General features: G+C 40.0%; 1 protein-coding gene across 1 annotated transcript; it reads left to right on the top strand.

Moving 5' to 3' along the window:
• The first annotated feature begins 90 nt into the window (after positions 1-90).
• Positions 91-23,475, top strand: LOC139454300 (tRNA-dihydrouridine(20) synthase [NAD(P)+]-like). The gene is made up of 15 exons (XM_071235921.1): positions 91-135; positions 2,078-2,228; positions 4,829-4,874; positions 9,334-9,425; positions 9,936-9,979; positions 10,995-11,055; positions 12,133-12,180; positions 13,456-13,521; positions 14,777-14,934; positions 15,328-15,493; positions 15,987-16,108; positions 17,096-17,257; positions 17,605-17,692; positions 18,854-18,927; positions 20,129-23,475. The coding sequence occupies exons 2-15, from the start codon at positions 2,118-2,120 to the stop codon at positions 20,412-20,414; spliced, it is 1,524 nt and encodes a 507-aa protein (XP_071092022.1). The 5' UTR covers positions 91-135; positions 2,078-2,117; the 3' UTR covers positions 20,415-23,475.

The following is a 23,475-nucleotide window of genomic DNA, read 5'->3' on the forward strand; positions in this document are numbered from 1 at the left end:
ATTGTATCTTTAAAAAATGTTGGTGATTCCAGAAATTATTCCCATGCAGTGATTTGTAATGTTTCTTACTATACCCATAATGCAATGTTGGTTAAAATGGCCGCCCCCATGATGAAAACATGGTCCACATGAAACGTAATGATGCGTTTTGATTACATTTTCAGACTTCTCACTATGTGTTAAAATCAATTGCCATGTCAAAGTCGGGTTGAGGCTTATAAATATGCAGACACGATAAAAATTCAGATCGATGTTCAAAACGTTACACATTAATTTGAAAATGAATAGATCTAGATCCACGTTGCAAATGATAACATTGTCGATCAAGAACATATGCCACTTAAAGAGTTGGAATGTGAAGATTTTCTTTTGAAATTGAATACTCCAATACTTCAATACAGTCGTCTCGCCGGCACCGATTTAATTCACCCACGTAGTCACCAGATGCCAATTATCGACAGCAAAACCAAAGAACTACGATTCGCAGCCTTCGGACCAACTAGGGGGTATCTGTTGTTTTAGACGACACAACGCCTGGGTTGCCGTGGTTGTAACCAGGGATCCCGAAATTGTTTTTTTTGCAAATCAGACTTTTGTGTTCCACCCACCTCATATGTGGCAGTTACTGTTGAACGTTCATGTATGAATAAGAGAATACAAATCAAGTGTTACTTTCATAATATATACCGTATAGTGCACACTTTGTTGAGTGGGCGCACAATGCACAGACATTACTGCGAGCTTGTAACACAAAAAAACCCATGTCAACATATCCGTACTGAAGTATGCAATTTAATCAGGACTGTTTTTACACTATCTGGTTGTCTGTTCATTGGACATTCGGACTTATGTTTGTAGTCTTTGTAATTAACTTTATTCAATATTTCATTCAATATTGTTTAGATCTATATTAATTGCAGCGATATTGTGTGTGAAGTGGTCGGCAAAATGCACTAACTTACCGCTATTTACAGCAACCCTGGTTAGGTTACCGCTATGGTTGTCATGAAACAAACTTTAGCCATACTTTCACTCATTAAAGGCACATTTGTTGTAGTTGACTATTAGGAGTCAGCATAATATTTTCATGATCAAGATACTTGGACCACAGGAAACCAGGACAGTGACTGATCAAGTTGTTCCATAAGTAAACAAGTGTTACGCTTAGGATCATAATCTTTTTAGCCACTGTGGCTCTTGTTTTCACTGAATGCACTTGGGTTTTTTTATCCTTAAGTTAGGGCTCAGGTAGGTAACTCATAACTCTATCTTTAGCTCTTGGATCCCTTTTCCAATCAAGTACCCCCTTCTGATCATGAGGGTTAGGTAATACCCTTTCCGATCAAACACCCCATCACGATTCTGAGGGTTTGGCACCCTTTGCCAATCTAACATCCCTTATGATCCTTTGAGATATTTGTGAGTTAGGGTATAGGCTAGCTAGAACCTCTTTACATGAAATAATCCAATTTTATTTGAGGAAAATCCATACAACTTTTATGAAGTTTATCAGGTAAACAATGGGGTGCTGATCACTAGGTTGAAAGACACTACTGGGGTAATTACTTGTGATAAGTGTAAAGTGTTGGCTAATTAAATCGTCAACATAGCTTAGCTTCAAGCTGGCCACACACATTCAACCTTCAGGTAAAGTGCAGTACACCTATTTAACCTTTTACCATTTGTGAACAGTTTACTATTCATGTGGTGCAGAAAGAGAATAAGTCATGACTCATAAGCGAAAGTGGTACCATAAAAAACAACAATGAATATGATAGAAATAGAACCTTAGGTTTAATGAATACACACAAGTCTCAAGTAAAGAAAGTCTTCACAAAATTATTTGTCTAAACATTTTCATTACTATAATGTTTTAAATATTTTAATGAAACCATTTGTTGTATGATTTCATTTTCTCTAATCCTCTGATCCGTTATTACCAGAAAATGGCGCCTTTTTTGCCAAACTGAGTTTTTTTTTCACTTGGGGCCATTTTAAACATAACCCACACCCAGGAAACTGGTAGTGCACGTTTCATAAAAGTCTTGCATGTCTTTAAAAGGCTATAATATTCCAGGTCTGCGCATGACAACAACTGAACATTGATTTGGTCAACAATGCCTTTAGACTACAGACAGAAAGTTATCCTCGCCCCCATGGTGAGGGTGTGCACCATCCCGATGAGACTGCTGGCCCTCGAGTATGGAGCTGACCTTGTATACTGTGAGGTACGCAGCAAACGTTTGTCTTGATCTTGATTTGTATAATATCTGAAGATTACTCCATACAAGTACAATTTGGTGTATCTGAACAAATATACTTCTCAAAAGTTAGAAATGCACAGCTGAATTCATTGAAATTTGTATGCAAAGAGTTGCTCATTTGGATACAAAGATATATTAAAGTTGTGATTGTCAGTGTTTGAAGAATTAATTTAACAGTCCAAAATGAGCAATGTCACTGGGTTACAAAGATCAAGGACGGATAACTTCAATATCATGTATGACTTCTATTGGAATCAATGACGGCCTGACACTGGCAATCAATGGAATCAACAAGATTCCGCATGAGCTGTCTGGGGACGTTATTCCACTCTAGTTGCAAGCCAACAAGTCCTGCAATGTCTGAGGCTCGGGCTTGAATCAAGTTCATCCCACACATGTTCAACTGGATTCAGATCTTGTGATCTGGATGGCCACTAAAGAACAGCAATGTTTTTTTGTGCTAGGAAATCAGTTGGGAATCAAGCTGAGTGTGATCAGGCATTATTGTGTTGAAAGATGCCTGGGACGTGCACAAGGGAGGCCTGATCTTCCCATGTAAGAGATGGCCTCTTACATCTTTTAATAACTCTGCCACCACCAATGTGTCCACCTGTTGAAAGCAGTTATGACCCAAATGTCCATAATGTCACTTGTGTACCTGAGATGTGCCATCTGGATGTTGTGGGAGAAATCTTGATTCATCACTGAAAACAACAGTCCTCCATCATTGTGGAGCCAATCCATGATGATTTTGGCAGCACTGAGGTCCAAGTTGAAGGTGATGACATGTTAGAACAATGCTACATAATGATCTGCAAGCTCTAATTCCTGCTTCCCTCAAACAATTCCTGACAGTTTTGTCGGAGATTCTGCTCAGAACTGGGACGTCAGGAGTGGTAGAGAGGGACATTAAGAAGCAGAATTCTATGCAGATGACGAAAGCGAATTTGGTGATCTTGAATTGGCGTGATCAACTGTAGTCTTCCTGAACGAGGCAGGTCACATGATTTCCTTGTGCCCGGTAGGGTGCCAAAGTCACCCTGTGTTGGAATGAAATGTTCTGTAGCCCTAAATCGGCTGACTGAGAGTCATCAAATGGCATTGTTTCGTTGAGCCTCATTAAGTCTAGGCATGACTTCAAGTACTCACTGCTCCTTAGGTGTGTGATGAAAATAGTCAAGACACTTGCACTTTATCGCCACTAGTGTATGTTTTTGTGCAAACACAGTGTATTTGTATGGTAATGAAAGCCAGTACTTGTGAAAACCAACAATCCACACATTGTGAAACCATTTATTGATAAAGATACCCATCTCTGAATCACTTACATAATTTGTTTCCAACTGTGCTGTTCCTTATTTGAGTGGTAGAATTGTATTGATATTCATGAAGTTTGGTGTGTTAACCTCAATTGAATTTTAGATATTCTCGAAATGTTATGTGTCATTTTACCACTGTTTACTAATTCCTGTTTTTTTTACTTATGTACAGTTAATGTCAGTGGATCAATATATATATACAGTGTTCGAAATACCTGCCTGCCTGACCGTCCGTGACGGGTTGATTTCAACTCGGGCTGCCAGATTTTCAAATCCCCCCGCCAGACGGTCGGGTTATATTTCATATGTAAAAATATTCTAAATATTTCCCGATGATAAGCATTATTTACATGATGTATTCTAGGATATTAAATACAAATCTGACCTAAAAAGTGTTTGCTATTTCTTTTCTTGCATTACTTCATGTTCAATGAATTCGATTTAAAGTTTTAATTAAATTATCCTGAGAAACATATGATTTTAGTGGGCAGGCAGGTTTTGGTCAGGGCTGGCAAGTATTTCAGCTAGCCAGTCCTGTGGTCTGGCTGAAAATTTTGGGTGTTTCATACCCTGATATATATCATGTTAATGTTTTTAGTTAACAATATTATCATGATTATGGTAGTTATATAGTTTAGATAACAATATTATCATGATTATAGTAGTTATATAGTTTAGATAACAATATTATCATTATAATAGTAGTTATATAGTTTAGATAACAATATTATCATGATTATAGTAGTTATATAGTTTATATAACAATATTATCATGATTATACATGATTTATAGTAGTTATATATTATAATAACAAAGAGTGGTTATCATGGTTATGGGAACACAGATGTGATTTCTCTGATAAGTCCAAATGTTAAATGTAAGGAATATGTTTCTGAATCTCATGTTGATTAAGGGGCGGTGAGGTAGCCTAGTTGTTAAACCAGAGACCATATAATAGATTATATTCTATTATATGGTCTCTGGTTAAACCAAAGACCCAGGTTTAATTCCCCACATGGCTACTTGGTGTGAAGCCCATATCTGGTGATATTGCTGAAATATTGCTGGAATATTGCTGAAAGTGACCTAAAACCGCAGTCACTCACTCAAGTTGACGTAGGATAGTTAGTGCCTTTAATGGTTCAAGTGTTCACCCTTGCAACAGAATACCTGGCTTCAATTCCTTACATGGGTTATCATTGGTATTGATAAAATGGTTCATGACAACTTATCATTACTTTCAGGAAATTATAGACTTCAAGATTTTGACAGCCAAACGAAAAGTAAATGGTTCGTATATTGAAACTTATTTTTATCTTTTTTAACTGTTAATGCTACATTTTATACTTATAGCACATGATAATGGCACAGAGAATATTAAAGGGGTTTGTATCTTTGTAGATTTGAAACAATTATTCAATTTTTTAGGATTTCCTTTTTATTTATATCATGTTATTTTTATCAAGGTTTGTTAAATGATAACATCTACCATGTAAAAAACCTGTTCGGTGAATGTGCTGTTTTATTGGTTCTTGAGAAGTGACTATATTATATACTACTCAAAAGAAATAATAGAACATCAAATTCTTTTATATGACTATAGTTAATCTGTCATGGCATTACAGATTATCTTTTGCCATATAAAGAATCAGATGGTCTTTAACTTCTTTTGAGCAAAGAGTGAGGATTTGATGGTAACAACGTTAGGGCTCTCTGGTTGTGTGTCATTATACTCTGACAGAGTGGAATGTTGCTCATGGTAACTACCACAGGTTTGCCAGCAATCACTGTCAGATCTTTTACTCCCATACCATAGGTCTGTACATGAAGATTGGATGACACCTCCATAGGATGTCACGTTAGGAGAATCTTCTAATAAGCTAGTCAGTGTTGAGGCTTATAAATTTCCTGTACAAGTGATCTAAGCATTCAGACTAGCATGTCTAATTTGTGTGTCTCGAAAAACAAACTAATATGACAAGTTCTAAATGTAGATAAAAAGTACAAGTCACATTAATATCAGGGGGGCACGGGTGGCCCAGTCGTCTAAGGCGCCGCATTTCACTGTGCAGACTTGCGTCCCTTGGGTATGCCAGAAACCTACGATTGTGGGTTCGAATCCCAGTTCGCCTCAATTATGTTTCTAGGTTTGTCAGCACCATACCCGTGCTTATGGGTTTCATGATTTGATTTAAACATATTTTATTCAGATTGAAATGGATTGGGAACAAGTTATCCAACTTAGGACTCCCTCTCCATGGTATTTACAAAGCTTGTACAGTAAATCATATACAAGGAAAACAGAAAAGAAGATGAGTGTAAAGATAACAAGAAATGTACAAAAGAGAGAGACTAGTATATGTACATTAAAGTGTTACCCAAATCTCTTTGTATGACTTTTAAACATTTGCACTGCTTTAAAGATGTGTTGATTTTCGATAATGGACAAACATTCATTTCCGTTTAACATCAAATTTAAATCTAATTTAGCATTTTTGTTCACTGCGTTCTGTAAAATGTCCCGAATTATTATTAACATAGTTTTTCTTTGGTGGACGTACGATGGACACTTTAATAAATAATGATATGCGTTTTCACATGGATCACCACATTGACATGTTGGATCACATTTTACCTCTATTCTGTATAAATCATAATTTAACTGGCTTTTCGTGTATCTTAATCGAGTATGATAAATATTCAACTTTCTAACACCATAGGAAAAATATGGAGGTGCAATGACTTGCTCTTTTTGTATGTATGTCTTGAATTGGGATCTAGATGTACAATTTCTACCTCCTGCAGGAATAGTGTTCCATAACCTTACAGTTGATGGAATAAAAGAACACGTTGAGTGTTTTAATCTAGTATATGGAATCTCAATATTGTCTGAATTTCTTAAATTATATGATATATTTGAACCTACAGTGGTTGGTACAATGTCTTTAAGGTAAGTTGGGGCAATATTACTTTGTATTTTGTAGAACAAACATAGCTTGCGTTTCCTTCTTCGTTCTATTAACGTTTCCCATCCTGTTTCATAATACAGATGTGTGTGCGAAGTATACTTTGGGAGCCCAGTAACTACTCTGGCAGCTTCTAGTTGGAGATTTTCTAACTGAGTTGATAATTCTATATTACACCCATCCCACACTTCACACGCATATTCGAAATGGGGTCTTATGAAGATTGTATATACTTTATTTAATGTATTTCTGTTCAATATGAATTTTAATTTTATCATTGAATTTATCATTTTTGATGTTGACTTAATTATGTTATCTACGTGGCAGGACCATTTTCCGTTTGATGCAAACGTTATACCCAAATGTTTATGATTTTGAACATTCTTAACTTTACATTCATCAAAGTACAAGGTAATGAGGTCTGATTCATCTTTTAAGGAAAATATAACCGCTTCTGTTTTATCTTGGTTGTATTTAATTAACCAGCGTTTTGCCCAGTTACACAGCTTGCTCAGATTTAAATTTAGAGTTGATTCAACAAGTTGATTGTCTGGTGAAGAAAAGCTGAGTGTTGTATCGTCAGCAAAGAGTCTTGTTATGCAATCTAATTCATCAGCAATGTCGTTAACAAACACAATGAATAAAAAGGGACCTAACACCGACCCCTGTGGAACGCCAGCCTTCAAAATCCTTGGCTTGGATAGAGCCCCGCTTACAAACGCTGATTGAGTACGATTGCTTATGTAACTGGACAGCCATTCAAGTAAATTCCCTTTTATACCATACATTTCTAATTTGTACATAAGCCCTCTATGCCAGACACGATCAAATGCTTTTGACACATCGCAAAAAAACATGCAATATTTTTCTCTATTATCTACAGATATACAAATTTGATTATACAATTCAATTAATTGATGGACAGTGGAATGGCCTTTTTGAAAGCCCGACTGGTATTTAAAAAACAATTTATTGTCATGAAAGTAGTTATAAAGATATTTAAATACAACTCTTTCAAATACTTTACCAATACAACTAATGAGTGATATTGGTCTGTAATTTGTCACAACTGAATGATCTCCTTTCTTATACAATGGCATGACATGCGCTCTTTTCCATTCTGTTGGATATGCTTTTAAAGCCAATGAATGATTGAATAACATACATAAAACAATACTAATGCTGTTATGATGATGGGTTTCATCGAAGTGGTAAACGTCTGAGACCTGCATCACTTCGGGCTTTCCTCCCACGTTAAGCTGACATGCCGTGATATAACTGGAATACTGTTAAAAGCTGCATTAAACCCAACTCACTCACTCATTAATATCAGATCTTTTACTCCAATTTCGATACGTCTTTGCACGAAGACTTGACAAACCCTCTGTTGGAGATCACCTCAGGTGAACTTTCTAATCAGCTAATCAGCATGGAGCCTTCAAAATTTCAGTATGAGCGAGCTAAGTTTTCCCGAGTGATACTTTTTGTATCTCAAAAACAAAAATAATCAGCCAGTTCCAAATGGAGAATGTAATATAAACTAAGCTCCGTGTCATTTTTCCCTGGCATCTGTACACAAAAGGGTGCACTATCAAGGGTATATTTGTATCTTGAAGATAGTGCACCCTTTTCTGACAGTGGTCCTTGTGTCTGGGGGATGGGGGTTGAAGTTTATGGCAGTAATGCTCCCAGACCTGGTGGGTAGCCAGGTGCGCGGAAGCTATGCCCAATTTTTTATAAGTACTGATTTAACTTCAAAATTTTACTGCATCTGCCATCTTGTTTATTTGACTTATTGACTTTTGCCATTGACTTATTACATTTCTTGGTGTGAATGTTGTCCAAACTGCACGAAATTGCTTGAAATGCAATCAAATGTTTTACAAATTTCTGGGGAGGGCATGCCCAGACCCCCCTAAACTTTTCCTCTTTTGTTTGGGAAAACCTGCTCATATCCCTCATCTTGTGTCCAAATCAGTAACAGAAACTGTGACAATGAAAACCCACACATCTTTCATTTTGATTAAGCAGTCAAATTTTTATTCAGGGTTCACCTGACATGTGGGGGCACACGTGGCCCAGTCGTCTAAGGCGCCGCGATTCGCTGTGCAGAGTTGCATCCCTTGGTCACGCCAGAAACCTATGATTGTGGGTTCAAATCCCGGTTCGCCCTGATAATGTTTCTAGGTTTGTCAGCACCATACCCGTGTTCGTGGGTTTCACCGAAGTGGTAAACGTCTGAGACCTGCATCACTTCGGGATTTCCTCCCACATTAAGCTGACACGCCGCGATATAACTGGAATACTGTTAAAAGCGGCATTAAACCCCAACTCACTCACTCACTCACCTAACATGTCTCTCCAGGAGGGTTTGTCAGATCTTCATCATGTTCATGCAGAGACGGGACATGCCAGAAACCTATGATTGTGGGTTCGAATCCCGGTTCGCCCCGATTATGTTTCTAGGTTTGTCAGCACCATACCCGTGCTCGTGGGTTTCACCAAAGTGGTAAATGTCTGAGACCTGCATCACTTTGGGCTTTCCTCCCACATTAAGCTGACACGCCGTGATATAACTGGAACACTGTTAAAAGCGGTGTTAAACACAACTCACTCACTCACTCACTCATGCAGAGACGTGTCTCATATTTGTGAGTGTCAAATCCAGTATGTAGGACATGGTGATAATAGTGCTAGGGGCATGTTGATAGATGGAATATGTGTATGTATTGAGTGTTCCAGGAATGTGTTTGAAGACTGACATTTGCCCATGTTTGTTACAGATGTTTTGGGCACAGTTGATTACATCCTGAATGATGACATCGTTGTGTTCAGGACATGTCCCCAGGAGAAACACAAGCTTGTGTTTCAGTTGGTAAGGTGTATGGAATGCTTTTCTACCATTTGTTATGTTTAAAAATTATTCATCCTCTTGAAAAATTACGCTAAAGGATTTAGGGTATTACGGGTGAACATTTTTTTCCATGAAGTGACTATATTATTTGGATTAGTCCTTGTTATGGGATTGATCGACAATCCTTGGGATGGGCCAGTTATTTGAGGCTTGTAATTTTCTATGCAGACATGCATCCAGTTACCATGGCAAAAACGATGAATGTGAATGTGAATCTCAAATTTGACATGATTAAGTTTCTAGGTTTGTCAAAATCATACCCATTATCGTGGGTTTCACCTAATTGGTATGGCCCAAAACCTGTATGACAAGGCTTTCCTGCACTCGCCACCTACCCACTCACCTACTCAACCCCTCAACCACCCTCTCACTCACCATATAAAATAGTCCTGCATATAGTTTGGTAAACATGATGATAATTGAATTGATGGAATTGAAGGAGAAAGTCACTGTTGTTTTTCTTTGATTCAGGGAACAGCAGATGCAAAGAGGGCTCTGATTGCAGCCAAAAAAGTGTGAGTTACTATGGTTACAGAACCTTCCTCACCTCCCAGGATGTATTGAGGTCGTGGGTTTGAATCCTAGATTTGCCCAATGGATCAAGAACTCACTTGCATCCCATTTTCACACTGACATGAAATAGGTTGGGCAGGCATAAATGTTACCACCTTCTGCCAGAAGACATGCCCAGACCTGTGTTACAAAGGTTATTGCTTGAATACAGTATTTGCTTTATGTGTCATATTAATCATGTTCATTGACATTATGTTTATGTTTAAAAATAATAATTTATCTTCATATGTCCCTTTCGTATGCCACCATTTTGAAAAACAGGGGGGATACCGCAATCAACATGTCCATCTACTTTCATTTTCCTAAACCGCTGAATGTTTCTAGATGAAACTTGCTATACAGATCAGTCTAGTGGTGAACTGGTACATTTTATGATTTGGGATTTATTTTCTTTATTTTTATATATTTTCATGACAACAAGTTGGACTTTACTGAAACTAAGTATGGTGCTCGTTTCCGGAGCAGAACTCCAAAACCGATGAATATTTCAAGATAAAACTTGCTATTTAGATCAGTCTAGTAATTAATTGGTGCCTTTTGATGATTTGGGAATATCTTTTTCTTTTTTTAATGTTTTTCATGTTTTTGGATAAAAAAATTAAAGATTTGTTAATATTTTCAAGACGACAACTTAGACTTTATTGAAAATGAGGGTGGTGCTCACCATGGAACATCAGTCTAGTGGAGCACTGGTGCCTATTGATGATTTAGGATATTGAAAACTGCTGAACAGCATTATTTGTTTCTTCTCTAAACTGAAGGTATCCAATGGCAAGGAACCAAAAGACAGATACAAGTAGCCAAACTCCATTAGAACCAGAACAAGAGGATAGGTCATCTCCAGATGACTCTTGTTTAAACCATCTTTCTTTTTAATTGAGGTATAACTGGAATGATTCTAAAGCATGGTAAATACCGGTATACATTATGCTGAGTGAGAAATTCTGTTCTTTTCAGGGAGAATGATGTTTCTGCCATAGATGTCAACATGGGCTGCCCCAAGGAGTTCTCCATCAAGGTAAACACCTTGTGTGTCAGCAGGTCCTGTACCAAGTCTGGCCACAACTCCACATTGAGGCTCTACTATACAGTTTGTTTGTCAGCAGGTCCTGTACCAAGTCTGGCCACATCTGTGTGGTCTGTGTACTATCTGGTAATGTGTGTTCTGTTTGATATCTAGTGATATGTGTTTGTGTGATGTCTGGTAATGTCTGTTCTCTGTGATGTCTGGTAATATGTGTGATGTGTGGTAATGTCTGTTCTGTCTGATGTCTGGTAATATGTGTGATATCAGTTAATGTGTGTTCTGTGTGATATCAGGTAATATGTGTTGTGTGAGATCAGTTAATGTGTGTTCTGTGTGATATCAGTTAATGTGTGTTCTGTGTGATATCAGTTAATGTGTGTTCTGTGTGATGTCTGGTAATATGTGTTCTGTGTGATATCAGTTAATGTGTGTTCTGTGTGATGTCAGTTAATGTGTGTTCTGTGTGATATCAGGTAATATGTGGTCTGTGTGATATCAGTTAATGTGTGTTGTGTGTGATATCAGTTAATGTGTGTTCTATGTGATATCAGTTAATGTGTGTTCTGTGTGATGTCTGGTAATATGTGTTCTGTGTGGTATCAGGTATTATGTGGTCTGTGTGATATCAGTAAATGTGTGTTCTGTGTGATATCTGGTAACGTGTGTTCTATGTGATATCACGTAATATGTGGTCTGTGTGATATCAGTTAATGTGTGTTCTGTGTGATATCAGGTAATATGTGTTCTGTGTGATATAAGTTAATGTGTGTTCTGTGTGATGTCTGGTAATATGTGTTCTGTGTGATATCAGGTAATATGTGGTCTGTGTGATATCAGTTGATGTGTGTTGTGTGTGATAGTTGGTAACGTGTGTTCAGTGTGATATCAGTTAATGTGTGTTCTATGTGATATCAGTTAATGTGTGTTCTGTGTGATGTCTCATAATATGTGTTCTGTGTGATATCAGGTAATATGTGGTCTGTGTGATATCAGTTAATGTGTGTTCTGTGTGATAGTTGGTAACATGTGTTCTGTGTGATATCTGGTAACGTGTGTTCTGTGTTCCAGGGAGGAATGGGGGCCGCGCTCCTGTCAAAACCAGAGAAGATCAAAGAAGTAAGGGTTTACTCCATCCACTTCAGTGATGTAATCAGCTGTGTGGTGTTCCGCCATGATGTTATGAGGGAAGGGTTGTTCCACAATCTCATTTAAATCAGATCTTACTTCTTGCTACTGCTAAACAAAAATCTGAGGACATCCCATTATGGGTCACTTCAGAACAAACTTTTATAGGACCACTTAGAGCATCGCTTCACAGAAAATGACAGTCGGAATGTCTTCAAATCATGCAACAACCAAGAAGGACAGTCACAGACTGATTCTATCAAAATCATCATCAACCCCTTTCTTTAAAGTGATAAACATTTGAAACAGAAGATACTTTCCACTGGAAGTACTACCATACAATCTTGGCCATCTATTACACTTTCCAGAATCATTTATTTTTTCAGTTTTCAAATTTTTAATTGAGAACTTGGATCAAATATATTTCAAAACACAGTAGGGAATATAAGTCGCCAGTTTGAAACTAGTGCCATAAACCTCAAGAAAGCTGCTAATGTTATCTTCTTAATCATTTAAATCATTTAATTGGTCAGTCAAAGATCTGATTTTAATGTGATCAGGTTGTTCCGTCAAGGATGTTGTTATGAGGGGAAGGGTTGTTTCATCAAGGATGTTGTTATGAGGGGAAGGGTTGCTTCCTCAAGGATGTTGTTATGAGGGGAAGTGTTGTTTCATCAACGATGTTGTTATGAGGGGGAGGGTTGTTTCATCAAGGATGTTGTTATGAGGGGAAGGGTTGCTTCCTCAAGGATGTTGTTATGAGGGGAAGGGTTGTTTCATCAACGATGTTGTTATGAGGGCAAGGGTTGTTTCATCAACGATGTTGTTATGAGGGGAAGGGTTGCTTCCTCAAGGATGTTGTTATGAGGGGAAGGGTTGTTTCATCGAGGATGTTGTTTAGAGGGGAAGGGTTGTTTCATCAAGGATGTTGTTATGAGGGCAAGGGTTGTATCATCAAGGATGTTGTTATGAGGGGAAGGGTTGTTTCTTCAAGGATGTTGTTATGAGGGGAAGGGTTGTTTCATCAAGGATGTTGTTATGAGGGGAAGGGTTGTTTCATCAACGATGTTGTTATGAAGGGAAGGGTTGTTTCATCAACGATGTTGTTTGAGGGGAAGGGTTGTTTCATCAAGGATGTTGTTATGAGGGGAAGGGTTGTTTCATCAACGATGTTGTTATGAGTAGGAGGGTTTTTTCATCAACAAATTTAGTGAGAAAGGGTTGTTCCGTCCATATTGCTAATGTCTCATGCTATCCCTGCTGCAGATATTGACAACTCTTGTGTCTGGCCTGTCTATACCTGTAACATGCAAGATCAGAATTCTGCCCAAGGTGTGTACAATATGTTTTACTCTCACCTTAAACACACAAAGTAACAAAGGTTGTTTTGTCTTGTAACCCTAATCTTCAGAAGCATTTGTGTGGCATAACTGTGACCCATCAATGTCACAGTGAAAGTCATGTGTCACTCATATACCAAGAACTACAACACCTGTCCACTACTGTGAGTTTCCTTCGACATTGCCTGTAGAGTATTGCTGTGTACCTCCCTACTGTAGTATTGCTGTGTACCTCCCTACTGCAGTATTGCTGTGTACCACCCTACTGCAGAATTGCTGTGAACCACCCTACTGCAGAATTGCTGTGAACCACCCTACTGCAGGATTGCTGTGTACCTCCCTACTGCAGTATTGCTGTGTACCTCCCTACTGCAGAATTGCTGTGAACCACCCTACTGCAGGATTGCTGTGTACCTCCCTACTGCAGAATTGCTGTGAACCACCCTACTGCAGGATTGCTGTGTACCAACCTACTGCAGTATTCCTGTGTTATGCCCTACTGCAGTATTGCTGTGAACCACCCTACTGCAGGATTGCTGTGTACCTCCCTACTGCAGAATTGCTGTGAACCACCCTACTGCAGGATTGCTGTGTACCAACCTACTGCAGTATTCCTGTGTTATGCCCTACTGCAGCATTGCTGTGTTATGCCCTACTGGAGTATTGCTGTGTTATGCCCTACTGCAGTATTGCTGTTATGCCCTACTGTAGTATTGCTGTTATGCCCTACTGTAGTATTGCTGTTATGCCCTACTGCAGTATTGCTGTGTTATGCCCTACTGCAGTATTGCTGTTATGCCCTACTGCAGTATTGCTGTGTTATGCCCTACTGCAGTATTGCTGTGTTATGCCCTACTGTAGTATTGCTGTTATGCCCTACTGCAGTATTGCTGTGTTATGCCCTACTGCAGTATTGCTGTTATGCCCTACTGTAGTATTGCTGTGTTATGCCCTACTGCAGTATTGCTGTGTTATGCCCTACTGCAGTATTGCTGTTATGCCCTACTGCAGTATTGCTGTTATGCCCTACTGTAGTATTGCTGTGTTATGCCCTACTGTAGTATTGCTGTGTTGTGCCCTACTGCCGTATTGCTGTCTTATGCCCTACTGTAGTATTGCTGTCTTATGCCCTGCTGTAGTATTGCTGTCTTATGCCCTACTGAAGTATTGCCCTGTTATGCGCTACTGCAGCATTGGTGTGTTATGCCCTTGTGTAGTATTGCTGTGTAACATTGTTCTCTGTTCAGTTGGAGGACACACTGAAGCTGGTTAAGCTAATCGAGAGTACAGGAGTGGCAGCCATTGCCGTCCACGGGCGCACAAAGTATGAGAGGTCACGGCATCACAACCGCAATGATGTCATCAGAGCCATCGCAGAGCATCTCTCAATACCAGTCATTGCAAAGTAAGTGAAACATGTCGCAGAATGGCTTTATTCTCAAAACTTGTCTGTTCGTGTTGGCTGACAAAGCAGTAATGTGCTCTTATGTGACATCACCATTTCCGGGTCACATGGCAGCTGTGTGAGGGTACTGCTACACTACTGGTTGGAAAAACTTCTTCTGCAGCTGGACCTCTCACAGCTTTATCTTTCTGTAAAAAAAACAGCTGTAAATGCATTAACGAGTAATGCAGGATAAGTAGACAAATGTAAAGATTTATTTAAATGTGAATAGTAAAAGTCTTAATTCCAAGTTGGGAATTTTTACTGACATTTGCTGGGCTGAATATTGGCCTCTGAGCAGGTCTAGATACATCAAACAGATGCGTGTCTTATTTTTCCGATTTGAAAAAACAGTGGTGGGTCTCGAGATATAAAGACTCTTAAAGAAATCAAGGAATTCTGGAAAGAAGCAGGCACCTCCTCAGTGATGATAGCACGAGCTGCCGAATGGAACGTGTCAGTGTTTAGACCTGACGGTCCGCTCCCTCTGTATGAAGTCATCAGGAAGTACCTCAGATTTGTATGTATATTGCGACACAATCATTTATGAATGGTCTAATCTTGATCAATATGATCAAAAACAAAAATTATTTCTTACTTTGATCCAATATGGTACAATTTATGAAACAAACATTAAATGCTCACAATGATCTTGACATTGTTGGATGCACAGGTGGTCCAGTGGTCTAAGGTGCCATAATTCTCTGTTACAAGTGTCATCCTTTAGGTGTGCTAGATTCTTGGGCCTTTCCCTCAGGTCATAGCAACCAAAAACAAGTCCAATGTTGGTAATACAATCTCAGTGTTACCGCCTCATTGGTATAGTGGAGAGAGAGTCTGCCTTCAAATCAGAATGTCAGTGGTTTGATCTCGCACCATACCATGTGACAGCTTGTTATTTTTGGACGTCAGTGAAAAATGTTCTTCCTACCTACAATGAGTGAATAGTCGTTTCCTCAGAACAAATTGTTGCAGGTACCTGTAAGACAAAAATTGTTTTTTCTCTTCTCCAGGCTGCAGAGTATGACAACAACGCCATCAACACGAAGTACTGTGTCCTGCAGATGATGCATGAGACGATGAAGGAGCCAGAGGGACAGGCCATGCTGGGAGTCACCACCATGGATGAGATATAGTGAGAGTTAGTGCAGAGGGTTATAGTGGGATACTGCAGAGGGATATAGTGAGATACTGCAGAGGGATATAGTGAGATACTGCAGAAGGATATAGTGAGATACTGCAGGGGGGATATAGTGAGATATTGCAGAGGGATATAGTGAGATACTGCAGAGGGATATAGTGAGATACTGCAGAGGGATATAGTGAGATACTGCAGGGGGGATATAGTGAGATACTGCAGAGGGATATAGTGAGATACTGCAGAGGGATATAGTGAGATACTGCAGAGGGATATAGTGAGATACTGCAGGGGGATATAGTTAGATACTGCAGAGGGATATTGTAAGATACTGTAGTGGGGATATAGTGAGATACTGCAGGGGGGATATAGTGAGATACTGCAGAGGGATATAATGAGATACTGCAGGGGGGATATAGTGAGATACTGCAGAGGGATATAGTGAGATACTGTAGTGGGGATGTAGTGAGATACTGGAGGGGAGATATAGTGAGATACTGCAGTGGAGATATAGTGAGATACTGCAGGGGAGATATAGTGAGATAGTGCAGGGGAGGTATAGTGAGATACTGTAGTGGGGATATAGTGAGATACTGTAGTGGAGATATAGTGAGATACTGGAGGGGAGATATAGTGAGATACTGCAGTGGAGATATAGTGAGATATTGCAGGGGGGATATAGTGAGATACTGGAGGGGAGATATAGTGAGATACTGCAGTCAGAAGATATAGTGAGATACTGCAGGCAGAAGATATATTGAGATACTTGGAGCAGGAGACCGGGGATTTATATCACTGCTGATTATATATTAAAATGAGATACTGCAGTATATGACGAATACTGCCACAGCCAGATATTGTGGTCTAATACCTTGCAAGATATTGAGTAAAGCAAGAGATAATGTCTACATAGTAGACCCGGAAGTCAAAAAGCCTTACCTTAATGTTCAGTCAGTGATAATTTAACACATTATGTCTTTTCAGTGACATCTGGGACATGAAGGAGTTCTATTCTGACGTTCTTAAGAAGAGGAAAGCACAGGAAGAAATGATGAAAAGTGATACAGGAGAAAATGACCATTGTATAAAACGCAGGAAAACGGACGATGGCAGCGTGTTGTATGAATTCCCAGTCCGATTCATTAAGTAAGTAGTATTGCATGTGAAAGGATATGGAAAGGGAATACCCAGCTTCATCCAGCTTGTCATAACCCTTTGGGGACTGGGTTAGAATAACTCCTTAATTCTATCAGGTGGTCGGGCTCTGTGACTTGGATGATTGTGTCATCATACTTGGGAGTTGTTCCTCATAATATCAACCTCTGGTTTGTCTGACAGCTGAGATATGGCTGGAACATTACTGACTGCAGTGACTAACAACTTTAATGCACACTGCCTATGTAAACAGTTTTAGTGCCCACAATGTGCATGCCTTGTTTGTTGTCTCCCCTCTTATGCTGAACTAAAAGTTCCATTCATTGGTTCCCCTACAGAAAGGACTATCCAGTTGCTGTCACCCCAAAACAGCGCCTGTATGAATGGTGCAAGAAGAACAGGGTGGATCTACCCAAGTACAACACAGTAAGTCACTATAGTACAACACTGTAAGTCACCCCAGTACAACACTGTAAGTCACTCAAGTACTACACTGTATATCACCCCAGTACAACACTGTATATCACCCCAGTACAACACTGTATATCACCCCAGTACAACACTGTATATCACCCCAGTACAACTCTGTATATCACCCCAGTACAACAATGTATGTCACCCCAGTACAACACTGTAAGTCACTCAAGTACAACACTGTATATCACCCCAGTACAACACGGTATATCACCCCAGTACAACACTGTATGTCATCCAAGTACAACACTGTATATCACCCCAGTACAATTCTGTATATCACCCCAGTACAACAATGTATGTCACCTCAGTACAACAATGTATATCACCCCAGTACAACACTGTATATCACCCCAGTACAACACTGTATGTCACCCCAGTACAACACTGTATGTCACCCAAGTACAACACTGTATTTCACACCAGTACAACAATGTATGTCACCCCAGTACAACACTGTATGTCACCCCAGTACAACACTGTATGTCACCCCAGTACAACACTGTATGTCACCCCAGTACAACAATGTATGTCACCCCAGTACAACACTGTATGTCACACCAGTACAACAATGTATGTCACCCCAGTACAACACTGTATATCACCCCAGTACAACACTGTATGTCACCCCAGTACAACACTGTATGTCACCCCAGTACAACACTGTATGTCACCCCAGTACAACACTGTATATCACCCCTGTACAATACTGTATATCACCCCAGTACAACACTTGTTTATCACCCCAGTACAACACTGTATATCACCACAGTTCAACACTGTATGTCACCCTAGTATAACACTGTATGTCACCCCAGTACAAAACTGTATGTCACCCCAGTACAACACTGTATATCTTGATACTTAAACGGGCATGCTTCATTCTATCCAGAGGACATAGGTAGTACATTCATAAAAGACAGCAATTTGCTGTGCAGAGTTGCATCCCTTAGGAATGCCAGAATCCAATGATTGTGGGTTTGAATCCCAGATTCACCCTGATTTTGTTTCATGGTTTGTCAGCGCCATACCCATCTTCCTTGGTTTTATCAAAGAGTTGACATTGTCAGCCCTCCTTAGTGAGAGTGATATTAACCTGGTTTTCCTGCGCAGGTGGACCGAATGGAAGACCGATGCTTCAGCAGTGTAGTGACAGTGCAGGGAATAAAGTACACAACGCCTTTCTGGTAAGTTCACACAGTCTGACAAGTTAAGTGAAGGTTTTATTATATATGGCACTCTTTATAATGCAGGTGCCGTAGGTCATTTAAGACGCTATATTAAGTCCTAACTCAATGCTTGTTGATTGTGTTGAGGATGACACCTTGACGATTGATGTGGGTTGTGGTTTAGGGCCCCGTTCCACAAAGCAATCTTAGCGCTAAGACGATCGTAACTCCCACACTGTACCATAGACTTGCAACAGTTGTAAGGCTAAGTTTGTTTTGAGGAATGGGACCCAGTCACCCAGGTTTCTTTACGTCCTATGGATGAGAGGTTGAGTAAGCTTGGTTTGTTGATATGCTTATCTGGTTGAACAAAAACAACCAACCCAAGTTTGACCCATTCATTACCAACCCAAGTTTTCAGGGAGGAGAAGTGAGTTTGTAAGTGTTGCTTTAAGTCCAGTACATGTCCTAGTGGTTGAGAGCAGGAGCAGAAATCCATGCTGACAGGGAATGAAGACACTTTGAGGTCAAACATTATGAGCACCTGATCCTCCATGCTGCTTTTTCTTACAGCATGAGGGGCGGTCAGGTAGCCTAGTGGTTAAAGCGTTCACTCATCACGCCGAAGACCGGGGTTCGATACCGACATGGGTACAATGTGTGAAGCCCATTTCTGGTGTCCACCGCCGTGATATTGCTGGAATATTGCTAAAAGCGGCGTCAAACCAAACTCACTCACTCTTACAGCATGCATGGGTGCTGAGTACCCATTGTTACCGGTAGTGAATGGCTGGTCAGGTCATCTAAAGCTCTGCAATTCTATGTTGCACAGAATCCTTGTTTCACCCTGATTATGTTTCTTGGTTTGTCAGCACCATACCATTGCTCATGGGTTTCACTAAAGTGATAAACTTTCAAGATCTGCATCACTTCGGGCACTCCTCCCACATTGAACTGACAGGCTGCAAAGTTGTATTAAACCATTCCCACTCATGCATACATATTCAGGTAATGTTTGGATGTGTGTATATTAGACTGCTGACATATTATGACTGCAATACTGTTTAAAAACTATGTTAAACAAATTGTGTCACTCACTCATTTGTTCCTTTAGCCCCTCTGGGATGGCTGAGAGGAAGTAGCCATTGCTTTTATGGCAGATTGACAGATGCTGTAACTCTAAACAGCCCTGAAAAATGTGTGTTTTTTATACATTTAGGGAGAAGTCCAAGCCGTTAGCTGAACAAGGAGCTGCCATTGCTTGTATGATAACCTTGGGGGAAGACGATGGTCGCCTGGAAGAAGCTAAGCATGAAAAGGAGACCATGCATCGGAAGTGGGCACAGTTCCACAGTCAAAGTAACGATGATGAGTCAAGTTCGAAAAGGAAGGCCACTAGTGATCGAACTTCTGAAGAAACTGGTGTAGGAACATATGAAAAAGGAGACTTTGTGGAACCAGATTCACCTGAAAAAAACTCAAAAAAGACGCCAGAAGAGAGTTAACACCTGCTTAGTTTTATATAGTCACTCCATTCATACTCAATAGCATTGTTTTTGTCATTTTGTCAGCTGAAGGACAAATGTTGTGAATATGTATTTATTTCTTGAAGCAACATGTTGCTAATTCCCTCTCTCGCCTCAATCCCTTAACACAGAACCCAAAACGTGCCTTGTCAAGGATCAGAGTTACCTCCCCATGAACCCTCATTGAGGTTCAGTGCATGTGTTGTCACCTTCCAAGAGACAGACATCATGGCGACTGGAATCTCAACTATGTCTGCTGCAAGTCTACACAATACCTTTGTCAGCTATTCTGTCACTACGCTGTAGAGCTTTCTACACTTGTTATGTTGCGTCCAAGCGTTGTGGCACCTCCTTCAGTTACTTCAAACCTGCAATCTTCATTCCTGAACACCGTGGCAACTGACAGGTCTACAAGTCAAGACATCCACAAGAAGCTACAGCAGCTTCGTTAATTCAGAGCACTGGGACATCTTGAGCTACTTGATAGCTTTTGAGAACTTCTTCAAGCCCCTGGTTGTCTTCTAGGCCTTTGTTGCCACCTTTAATACAGTCTTCCGTCATATTGCCACCTTCTTATGAGTTGATGCCTGCGCCTGTTAGGCATTAGATAGTGCCGTCTGATAAGGACAGTATCCATCAGATTGCTTATGAGTAACCTTTGGTTCTGGCTGGGGATGCGCTCCCTTGATGACTGTCTTCAACGGTTTGGGCATATGAACATCGAAAGGGAGAAAATTTGTGGGTGGCAGATGATGTTGGCCTCTTTTTATTCGGGGCCTCAATCTACGTTCATGTGAACATCAGCTGTCTCGCATTTCGGGCAGTAGCTGGTTATTTTAGTGATGCTTCATTCAGTGTATCTATCTCATCTATGCGGCTGTGAAAAAACATTTTATATCTGCTGGACTCTAAATGGGATTTGTTTACAGGCTACTGTCATACAAAGTAAATGAATCCATATTACTGAAGAAGTTGCGGTAGGTACAGTTCGTTCATATTTAGCGGCAATCTGTACTGGCAGCATCTAGATCGAAGATTAGAACTGCACCGGAGAAGATGACGATGTCTTGAGGATGAGTAGTACAGCTCCAGACCCTCATTGGATTTAGGTGTGGTTTCACTAGCAGAAGCACTAATTCAGTTTCTTGCACAGAAAGCTGTACATTTGTCAGTGAAATTGTAAATTGTAATGTACATTTATACATTGTTTTGGGACTGCTCATTGATTATTTGGGGGTCGGGGTGTGATGGTAAAACATTAAATAATATGGGTGGGTGGGGGGAAGGGTTCCTGCAAAATATTATACAGTCCTAAGGCCGCCAATCTCACTGGCCCCCCCCCTCCCCTGAATTAAATTACCAGTCTCTAAGGATATGACAGGATGTGGATGGGCCTTAAGTCTAGTCCACAACAAAGTCCAGTCCAGATTACCAAAAGAACAGCATCGCAAACTACAGACGTCAACGCCAACTGTGGGATTAGTTGGCAATATGTTGTATCAAGATAAGAAATAAGGTACATAAAAAAAGAATATTTAAAAAAATAATATACTTATCCTGATTCAACAGCTCTATGGCCGACCCTGTCTTCCCCAATCTGAAGGTTTTCAGCAGTTTCAGATGACAGGAAAAAGATGGTTCAAGGGGAGGTAATTCCGAGTGGTGACCTGTTAGAGAGCAAATCCTTGCAGAGGGGCACATTCTGGGTCCTTGGTATGGGATCGAAGAGAGTGAGTGAGGGAGTATGGTTTTACGCCACTTTCAGCAATATTCCAGCAATATTAAGGTGGGGGACACCGGAAATGGGCTTCCCACATTGTACCCCTGTTGGGAATCGAACCCAGGTCTTCAGCGTGACGAGCGAATGCTTTAACCACTAGGCTACCCGATCAAAGAGAGAGAGTATTTGCAACATGTTGTATCAGGATAAGTATATTGATATTGTAACAATTCTAATGTGTATGGTTTTCCTCACTTTGAACCCAATCCAATCCCGCCCAGGACATGAAACCTCTTTGACTGTCCCATTTATGAACATATTGGTGGGTATATCATAATTTATTGTTGACGCCATACGAACAAAACTGGATCACATTTAGGAAATGGCTTTATAGAGAGGGTTCAATATGCACTCTGGTCTTTTTGTTTGCGAAAATTTGTCAGGATGTCTTTTTTCTCTGAAAATGTAATCTTACATAACAAGTAGCCCAAAATGGACAGCTGACCAACTGGAATTTAACTTGTACATCTGGGCTAAATACATGGTACTAGAGTACCAACTGTCCGTCATGCTCTTGCTGATGACACAATGCTGCAAGGCATAGTTTCTCCTCATCTGTCTTGAGGACTATCGCTGGATGCTGTAGTGGAAGGCCAATGCTTTGTTACCCTGTTGGGATTCTTGGTCAGGAAAGGGCCCAAGCAACGGATGCTATCGTTAAGAGGCAACCAAATGGTTCAGGTGGTTGGGCGACTTCATAGCATGACCAACTTTACAGCTGATTAATTAGAAGATTCATGTTTATGGTTTTGAAAGTTATTCAGGCACATCATGTGAATACCTTACAAAACAATGTTATGATTTTTTAATTTTTTTGTTTAACGCCACACTCAGCAATATTCCAGCTATATGACGACAGTCTGTAATTAACTGAGTCTGGACCATACAATCTAGTGATAGATATTATGACCATCGATCCACATAACTGGGATAACATGCATCGACCAAGTCGATGAGTCTGACCACCTGATCCCTTTAGTGGCATGGGTTGCTGAATCCTAATCCTAATCCTAATCCACATCATCACGGGTAGAATGTTATGAATATCACCAAACGCTTATTAGTGCTTGAAACTAAAGGCCAAGTGGAAATGTTGTTTTTAGTCTTCTTTAACTATGACTGAATTGTAGTAATATATAACAACACTACACATTGCAGTGACGTAGCCAGCCGGGGGGGCAGTTGCCCCCCCTAGATTTTTTTATAGAAAACAGTTTTATTTGAATCAAGTAGGGGACAAGTGATACTTGTACAAATATT

The sequence above is a fragment of the Haliotis cracherodii genome, unplaced genomic scaffold, assembly GCF_022045235.1.
Source record: "Haliotis cracherodii isolate W230 unplaced genomic scaffold, xgHalCrac1.p SCAF_10, whole genome shotgun sequence".
NCBI lineage: Eukaryota > Metazoa > Mollusca > Gastropoda > Lepetellida > Haliotidae > Haliotis > Haliotis cracherodii.

Bases quoted from the DNA above. Each gene is read 5' to 3' on its own strand.
- LOC139454300 (XM_071235921.1), top strand. From the start codon at position 2,118: ATGCCTTTAGACTACAGACAGAAAGTTATCCTCGCCCCCATGGTGAGG. The intron at 16,109-17,095 runs GTGAGAGTTAGT...ATGTCTTTTCAG, and splicing joins ACCACCATGGATGAGATATA to TGACATCTGGGACATGAAGG. The intron at 17,693-18,853 runs GTAAGTCACTAT...TTTCCTGCGCAG, and splicing joins ATCTACCCAAGTACAACACA to GTGGACCGAATGGAAGACCG.